Below are 9,333 nucleotides of genomic sequence, written 5' to 3' on the forward strand. Positions count from 1 at the left end.
TTGAGAGCCTTGTGGCTGAGGGGGGTGAGCCCTGGTCTCCTCCTGAGCAAAGCAGCTCTTGGGCCAGGAGGGTTCCTGCTGCTTACCAGGGGAGGATGAAGTGAGTTTTTCATTTGAAACAGAAGATTTTGAGCCACACTACAACAAACACACTATATTGTCACAGACCTTTACAGTACCTTGGGCAACACAAGTGCTGAGCTTAATTAAGTGATTTTTTTTTTCCCCTCCACTTCGTCAGGGACAGGCTGGTAGGAGTTTACACAAAGAGGTTAACTCGGTGCTGACAGACAAGGTTGGCTGCTTTGTAACTGGATTTAGTAGAAAAGGCAGCCAAATAATGTATGGTTAAGTTAATGATCCCCAAAACAAGTGCAAGTCCTAGAGAAGTATTAGCCCAAAAGCAAGAGCAATAATTCTGCTTCATTTCTTTAGTAAAGACTTGGCTTCTGAAAGTGTTTCCGCCTTTTTTGAGTCTTTGTAAGAACTGAAATAGTGGTAGGGAGGGAATGAAATTAGGGTGAAAAAACCCAACCCACAGAACAGACTATTGGTGTCCATGTAGCCCTTGCCCCTTGGCAGCCTGGTAACCCAGCGTGCTCCCAGCAGCTGCAGGCACGCAACAGCTTCCAGCCTCCCCGCCCCAGCACGGCCGAGCTTGCGGAAGGCCCCCTGCCTACCTGAGGCTTTCTTCACCACCTCGGCGGAGGTGTAGTGGCAGAGCGCCGCGGCGGCCAGCGTCCGGTACTGGAAGTCCAGAGAATTCACGTCCAGAATACACAGGTCTAAGAGCTGAGCAAACAAAGGGTGGAGGAAGTAAGGTGACAAGTTTTAACAGGGTAAGCCGGTGTCTCAGGAACTGATGCAGATGCAGCAGGCCACCTACAGTCAATGCTTTGTAGCATCAATTGCATGCGTCTTAGTTTGGCATAAATTACACTTGAAGCTGGTCTTACAGCTATGACACAAACCAGTTTGCATCTTCTTTAAAAAAAAATTTGCAATTTTTACTTTTCCAGTGTACGGAAGTCTTAAAATATGAGAGCAGGGAGACAAAAAACACCTGGGTGCTTGTCCTCAAACTGAAGGACAAGTTCTCTGGCAGAGTCAAACTTGCACTTTCCTTAACAAAGTAACAGGGCGGTGAAACAAGAACAAGCATCTTGAATGCCTTCTGGGGTGTGTTCAGCTGTGCTTGTAATCCCTCCAAAAAGCATTTTTTGATACAGTTTACCACCCACCTGTGCTATCTGAATGAATTTTTCCTGAGAATACTGAGGTAGCAGCACTTTTGGAACATCCTTCAGAGCATCCACCTGAAGATAGAGGTTCAGCCAAGAGACGATAGTCACCGGACAGAGTTCCCATTTTAAAGCCTGCAAATATTGAACAGGTCAGCACCTTAAACCATGCAAGGATAGTTTTGGCTTGTGGTCCCTTTTCCCACACCTCCCCTTCTGAGTTTGCTCAGCTTACTGCACAGATCCTCCAAAGGCACTGAAGACCACGTACCAGTTCAAGTACAAATACTCTTTCTAGACTGTATTCTCACTGCTCTTTGATCAGGCTGTGTTACAAGCAGCACAAACATGTATCCCCTGGCCCATGTGGTGGGATCTCATCTATACTGGGTACCTTCCCCCCAGCAAAAGCTTGGCAAACAGAGGATTCCCCCATGCCTTCAGGCTAACTGCCTCAACCTGCAGCTCATCTCTGCTAAGGAAGAGTAAAAGGAGTTCTGTGATGGATCCTTTCCAGCACAAGGAGCATTGAGCAGTGCCAGTTTTTTCCTGGCTCTCCTCGAGGCCCCTGTTTCTGGGCAGCAAAGGACCCTGGCAACTGCCATGTAGGACAGCAACCACCCTCTAGTCTGCCCCATGGGAGAAACCCCTTCACCCACCCAGGCTTTAGAGTTCTACCGCACATACAGTGAAGGTTTCGGTGTTCTGAAAAAGCAGGGGTGTACTAATCATGTCCCTCGGCTAAGCGAATAAGTGACACTAAAGTACAAGGCTCAGCTGCAGAGTCTTTCACCCAGCACTTCCAAACACAGCCAAGTTATTACCTTTAACATAATCAGTTCCATTCTTACAATATCATCTTCGCTGCAAGCACCATCAGTGACATAAGCAAATTCCTGTATTTTGGGAGCGTAGATTTCCTTTAAAGGGAGAGAGGGAACGTGAAGATTAGAGCGCCTTACAACTCTAAGAAAGCTTGAGAAGACACAGGCAAATACTTTTCAGTCCATAATGAAACATTAATTTTTCTGATGCTACAACAGTGTTTTTCTCATTATATGAAGTGACTTAAAACTTGCAGGATGAGAAGATACTAAACCAAAGTAGGTCATATGTTATCTGTTGTAAAACACAACAGATTTATTGCAACTCTGTTGTCTTTTGGGGGAAATAAATGTTGAGCAACCAATTAATCAGAGCACTCTTTCATTTATTCTGCTTTCTGCTCAGCCACCCTGTTGGGTGTAAAACTGACCCCGCCCTTGTTCCCCCGGCGCTCCCCGCTGCGCTGGGGGCAGCCTGTGGTGCAGGCCACGCGTAGCGCCCGCAGGCACACGGGTTTACTTATTTAATTTATTAAAGAAAAAGCTAGTAAAATACAAGATAAAATCCCACAGCCACTGTAGCTGGGAAAATCCTGGTGAAGGGATGGTTCAGAAAGCTTTGATAATGCAGTCATGCCAGCTGGGGCCAGGTGACTGCTTCCCTGCCAGCTGGCTCCACGGCCTGATACCCCATGCAGCTCCTTAGGGTGGACAGCTGCTGGTAGGGAGCTACCTCAGCTTTAGGAGAAACAGTAAGGCTGGCAGGGTTCCCAGCATAAAAGTTTAATACCCCAAATTCTCTCCTCAGCCTAGCCTACCACACGCTATACAGAAATAGGCTCTCTGCTCGTGATGGAGTGCACAGTGTGATGTATCGCTGTTGCTGCACTTTAAAGGAGAAAACCTGCACTAACTGGGTTTATTGGGATGCCAGCCTGGTGTACAGGCTGTTTGAGACGTAGGCTTGGTTTTGTTCAAGTCCCATGCCCATTCCTGAGATTGTTTGCTGTATATCTGGAGAAAGACAAAACAAAATAAAGTACTCCTAGCACATCTGCATACCTTTTAAGTTTATGTGGCCTCCTTCGCTGCTGAGGAAAGGACAGAGACTATGCTCCAAGAGATTAACATGGGCACAACTGAACAAAGAGGAAATAAAACCTTCCCCTTCTGACCTTCAGTGTTGTAGGCACACCACCAAGTTCAAAAGATTCAGGTGGAAGAAATAAGTGTTATTGCTGTCTTCTTAGTTATTCCCAAATTAATAACCTGCCCCCTGTAACAGTGCTTCTTACCTCAAGTTTGGAAGCAATGAATAATGAGGTAATTCCTATGAGCTGAAGCATACTCTTGTTAATGTTCTTTTGTGTCAACATGAATCTATCAAAAAAGTCTTGAGCTAGGTAGAAGGTTTCCCTGTGGAGTGCATACACCTCACATACCTACAACAGGAAAAAAAACCGAACCTCAGTGTTCTGTTACAAAACTCTGCGTACACACAGCTTGGAGCGTTCAAGCTCGAAGAGTAAGGCACAGCATGCACAGTTCCCCCCTTTGCACACACAAACTATCCCACGGCCCTGCGTGCTGGGATGCGGTGCTTGGTATGGGGCCGGAAACAGCATTTCCTATGCTCCCACCTAAACGTGGATTGTTTATGATGCACTAGCACACTTCCAGAATAAATACTTCTCCCAGTCTAAATTGCTTCCAGTTTTCCTACAAATGAGCACAAAAGATTTTCCACTGAAAGAAGAAAACTTCATTGAGGGAGAAAAAAGAAGAGCAAAAACCCCACTTATTCCACTTGGATACAAAGTCAGAAGAAAACCTCACTACTACTATTGGCTATTTCCTAAGATGAGGTTGAAAGCTCATTTGTGAATTAACACCCTTCCTGACTTTCCAAAATGCAAGTGGTGGGCAGCAACACCCCAGCTCGTTCCGTTAAACCTGATCTAACAGCTGCCAACTGATGCTCTACTCTGATACTATTAACTACTGTTCCAAATAAGTCAGACCTAACTACAGACAGACCAGCCCCCCTATGAATAAATGGCACAATTTAAATAAGAATCTGTCCATATCAAGAACCTTCACATGTCAGCCACCAGTGCACTACTTTATTCTGCTCTTCTCATAAGATAGAATTAAAAATTCACTAATTAAAGTCAGAAAACAGTGTCGGGGCTGACATCTAAAAGCCCTGGACACAGTGAGGGCCAGAGTGATAACTCAGCTCCCCGATACAGACACTCTTGTCTCACAGCTTAGATGCAGTCCAAGATGTAAAGTCAGAGCTCCATAACTAATCTGTCTATAGCAATTTCAATACAAGTGTCTCCAAACCAGATCTCCCCTCTTCCCAGGAGGTAGTGTGGCAAATGCAAGAACTAAGTACTACTGCTCGCTGCCCTTCATCGAGGGTTCAGTTTCTCCTGCAAGGGAAGGCATAAATGCAGCTCACCAAGAGGATCAAAAAGCAGTAGCTTGTAACCCTTTTGTTGCCAGCTATTTTGGACATTTATCATTACCCTACATTTTACTATTAGATCTTTACATGAAAGCTGTGCTTTCGCCTGCCTACTGCACTGGCATCACTTATGGCAAAGGGATAAACTGAGAGAACACACCTCTAAGAGCCAGTCCAACAGAATTGATCTCATGTGAGGCTGCAAACTAGAATGTAGTGATGTGAAGTGTTTGCAGTGTGCATATCTGTTCTCCTTCTTCAGGATGTTGAGCCAGACATCTCCGGAATTTCCCCAGCTAAGGAATAAAAAGTTGCACAAAGCACCATTAGGTATATACACACCTTCACAAATAAAGTATAAAAGTGTTATTTATTCTTTACAGGAATTCAGGAACAAGAACAAAAATTCTGTGTGCTAAAAGCTCCTTCGGGTAATTGGAAAACAGCAGGTATACTATGGACATTTTACATTACAACAGCAGCAGCTTGCCAAGATCATCAGCAAGTCCAGTTTTACAGAACAGACAATAAAACTGAACGTGTGCACCCCAAAGTTGCCCATATAACCCAAGCTTCTTATTTTGCCTAGTTAGGTGGCTATCCAGAGACCAAGATAAAACCCAAACCCTACCCATAAAAAAAGAAAAAAACCCTCCACTCTCCAAGAAACACAAAACATTCATTAAGTTATCCTGTTCAGTTTGAGAAAGACATTTATAGATGATCTTTAAACTTCACTCATCCTTCCTTCAGAAACAGGCTATTGCAAAAGAAAAAAAAACCCACCTGTGTTCTTGTTTACTGCTAACTTATAATTTATTAACACTCCAGTCTGCTTGGGAAGAAGATGCCTGCACCATTAATATAGCTTGGTTTTATTTTGTAATTATTGTCATTATGAATTGATGTGGTTCCTTTCTTAGATGTAATTTTCATCCTACAGCTGCTAAGAGGGACAGCACTTCAATCAATGCAATACTGATTTCCTACTGAAATATTTCGAGTTAGATTTCTTTCCCCAAGCAGTGGCAGCAAGAGATGAAACAATCTGGTCACTGGTATCGTCTACAATGGTATCGTCTACAAATTCTAATCCAATCAGTTCCATTCTGCTGCCATGTTAAAAGCTGAGGCAAAACATCACCACACAACATGTCCCAGTTCTGATCAAGTTTTGGCCAGAAAAATAAAAACTTGGTGTTTCTAGAAAAGCTCTTCTTAGAAGTAATACTTCATGTTCTGCATCACTTCTCATTCACCTCAGCAGAAGTTTTCCCCTCATGAATTGCAAGGAATTTAACTCTCTCATTAAACACCAGGCTAACACAAAGAGCATCCAGGCACCCATCCAGGCACCTGAACGGCTAAGAAGAAATCCAGAAACCAAGAAATGGGATCTGGTCGGCTGAGCGACCCACCCCCACCCCGCAGAAGGGAGGCTTCCCAGACGCGCAGCCGCACGCGGCGTCCTGCCTGGCACTGCCACGCTGCCCCCCGCCACCACTGCCACGGGGGTGGCGTATCCATGCGTTTTTACTCTTAAAGAGAACTTTGCTTAATATTTTTTGGTCATGCAGTTCCAATAGCACTGAAAGAAGTTTAGTTTAACCATTATGTGCCTCTTAATCACAGAGCGTCCAGTGCTATGTTATAAAACAATATTTCTGAAAGGCAAATGTTAACTGCCTAGTGTTTACAAAATGGAGGAAAACAAATAAAACAAAACACAGAATTTCTGGGTCTTTTGGACACCAAATCATTTGTGAGGTGAGAAGACAAGCAGAGGCATGGGTTGAGTACTGTCTAAACACCATACAACAACAGATTGCACAAGAATACTGCAGTAGTTGACCATTTCCAATAAAACAGCAACTGCTGCATCTGGTAAACTTACTTGAGTTCCGGCAAAGGAGACGGATTTATGAAGAGGTTTCTGAACCTGTATTTTTTGAATCTTGAGAAGTCAGTGGTTCCTGACTCTTTGTGAGGTGTTTCAATAATGATGCAAGGCGAGATGCCTCCTGTTATCGTGGGCGGCCAACAACTCTGCAACATAAATAAGGTATCTTTTAAATGCTGATTTTTCTAGAAAAGCAAGAAAGGTGAGAGGCAGATGGCAGTAACAACAGCAATATGTGTATTGTGTGTCTTTCTTTTCGGACCTCGGCATCGATTTGAGTACTGAAATCAAGAAAGCCAGAGAGATTAAATGCCAACAAAGCCTTTCACAGTCAAGATGGAATATGTAAAAACAAATTTATTAAATTTGGAAAACTCAGCTTTGTGGAAGACAACTGTCTTTAGTTTATGAATCCATGAGTCATCTCTCCATGGCTTGAGCTGCTTTGTTACAGTGTCTAAGACAAAGGTCCTCACTGCTACTGAACTACAGTCCTATCTGCTTTATCTACTCAGAGGGAAAAGAGAGGGTGGAGGTTCTACTGTCTCAGTGGAAATTCAGCAACTTGTTATCTTCCCATTAAGTACTGCAGAGAGGAGCCACCCATCTCAGCTCCAGAGCTAGATACCCACTGAGCAAGCAGCAGCAGCTGTGAATTATCTCTCAGCTTCTCAGGGCCAAGTAGGGGATGCAATGTCTCAAAAGGAGAAGAGCACAGTTATTCACGTGGAAAGCTTCAGAGAAGGAATTCTAGATTACTTTAGTTAACTCAACTTGTTCCACTAATACCTATTCAGTTGTGCATAACCAATACAAGTAAGGAGGTATCAAATGGACGGAGCACATGCAATGCTGTAATGGCCGACAGCCTTCAAAATGGTGACACAGAACTTCGGTTACGCCCAGGGGAGCTGGGGGGGACCTTTCACAAAGAATGGCAATGCCTGCTGCTAACACAGACTTTTCCTCTATAGCTGCTCTGCAAGGCAGCCTACATACTACTTCCTTGGTATATCTAAACCAGACTAAAGGAGCCCAAGAGTGAAGTTCCATATTCCGGCAGACCTGATCTTCACCACACACAGCTACAAGAAAAGGGAGATCCTGCTCCTCCTCCCCTGTCATCCTCACTGCCCAAGTCTCACCCATTACTACTTTTGTCAGCTTTGATGCTTGTCAGCCCTTCTGCTGGGCTGATTCAACTCACTGACCTGGTAGAACATTGATTTGCTGGTGGCAAATTAGGAAGCTGAACCTGCCTATTGGTTCGCTTGATGAAACCAAAAGTGGAGCAAGGCAAGGGATGGGGGACATGAAAAGGTATCAAGGAAGGAAAGACAGGGGAGAAGAATTCCCCCTTTTGGGCAACAGGAAGCTGTGACACAGGGTTTTGCTCCAAGTGCAGCTGACACACTCACACAGCATCGTTCTCTACACAAAGTTTGCAAAAACAACTTCACAGCCAGAAGTTTTATTTCACTACAGCAGTTAGTCTCATTTGCTTTACAGAGTAACTGCAAACAAAATTATTTACAAAAGAAAGTAACATTATTTTACTAATTCACTCTAATCTGCTCTTGGTTTAGGAGTAGCCTATGATAGTTAAACCAGATTCTTAAATTCATTTAAATAATCAGAAGAACTGTTAAATGGAAGTAAAGTGGGCCTGCACAGTTATGAGTCTTCTCAACTAAGTGTCCATGAAACAATACCTTGAGTGGAAACAAATGCAATGATCTTGTTTGGACTTGCCTCTAGGCCTTTACCTGCTCTGCATATGGAATTATTCGGAAATATCTGGTTCTATTCTCATTTTTACACATAACCTTACTCTGCACTGGTTTTTCAGTGTCGGACACTGAAGGATGCTTTATCTTCAACAAAGCCATGTATAAAAAAAAAACCAAAACAAAACAAAAGCACATAAAAAGATGCTAAGCTCCCATAGATTTTAATACCTGAAGGTAGAAACTTCCATTATTCAATACATCCTATTGTGGAATGCACAACTTCACATTCACCAATATAAACCAGATGGAGTCCCTCACCTAATTTGAACCAGGACGCAGGATTTAATTACCTTGATCTCATATTGATGTTTTTTAGCAATTTTCCCATCTTCTCTTTTCTTAATCTCCTGGTGAAAGGAGAGACACACATCAATACACTGACAATGACCAACACACACACCTCTAAAGCTAAAGCAAACTATCGCTACTCCTGCTCCACTTTCTAACTCGGAAGAGTTAAGATTCTCCCACCCAAATTCACTGGACAACTTCCAATATTATTGAACTTTCCAAGTTGCCCACATCAGTCACCTCTGCTGTTCTCCTTTTTCTGGTCTGGAGATGTTCAGATGCCTGCAGTTCTTGTGGAGACTCTTCTTGATGGGACAGCGGCTGCTGCTGCTTGGCTTGCAAACGGCTACTGCAGAGAGCAAACAGACATTGGACGTTAGGAGAGCTACAGTTATTAGATGAATATGGATAAGGTTGGTGCATTAAATGCTAACGGCTTACCTGCGTCTTGACATCTTCTTTGGGTTCTCAGATCTTTACCTGGATCAAAGGAATAACATAAGGTTAGTTAATACAGCCTCAAGAAGTTAGGGCCAAGTTTTGCACTTGCATCAGAAGGCATACCACGATGAGCAGCACAGTTTACACCAGTGAAACAGGAGGGCTCAGGTATTTTAGTGCCCTGAGGGACGCCTGAGCAGAGAACACGTGTGGTGTGTGAACACAGGCAGCTCCACGCCTGCCAGGTTGACACTGGTGAAGTGGGTTACACAGGGATGCCCACGGGTGCCAGAGGCCAGCTTGGCACAGGCTAGCCGGGCTCACCTAGCCCGGAGAGGGACGCTGTAAAAGGACATCTCCCAAGCAAGGGGAT

At 44.0% G+C, this 9,333-nt stretch overlaps 1 protein-coding gene across 1 annotated transcript in view; it reads right to left on the reverse strand.

Annotated features, from left to right (window-relative positions):
* Positions 1 to 8,974, reverse strand: part of CCNE2 (cyclin E2) — a 9,773-nt gene extending 799 nt beyond the window's left edge. The window contains exons 1-9 of the mRNA XM_008935816.1: positions 8,961 to 8,974; positions 8,760 to 8,868; positions 8,519 to 8,575; positions 6,433 to 6,584; positions 4,699 to 4,834; positions 3,361 to 3,507; positions 2,066 to 2,161; positions 1,242 to 1,376; positions 681 to 792 (exon numbers count right to left, since the gene is read on the reverse strand). Coding sequence (XP_008934064.1) covers positions 681 to 792; positions 1,242 to 1,376; positions 2,066 to 2,161; positions 3,361 to 3,507; positions 4,699 to 4,834; positions 6,433 to 6,584; positions 8,519 to 8,575; positions 8,760 to 8,868; positions 8,961 to 8,974 — 958 coding nt within the window. The remainder of the gene's footprint in view (positions 1 to 680; positions 793 to 1,241; positions 1,377 to 2,065; positions 2,162 to 3,360; positions 3,508 to 4,698; positions 4,835 to 6,432; positions 6,585 to 8,518; positions 8,576 to 8,759; positions 8,869 to 8,960) is intronic.
* Positions 8,975 to 9,333: the final 359 nt, after the last annotated feature.

Source organism: Merops nubicus, unplaced genomic scaffold (genome assembly GCF_000691845.1).
Source record: "Merops nubicus isolate BGI_N331 unplaced genomic scaffold, ASM69184v1 scaffold19552, whole genome shotgun sequence".
NCBI classification, from domain to species: domain Eukaryota; kingdom Metazoa; phylum Chordata; class Aves; order Coraciiformes; family Meropidae; genus Merops; species Merops nubicus.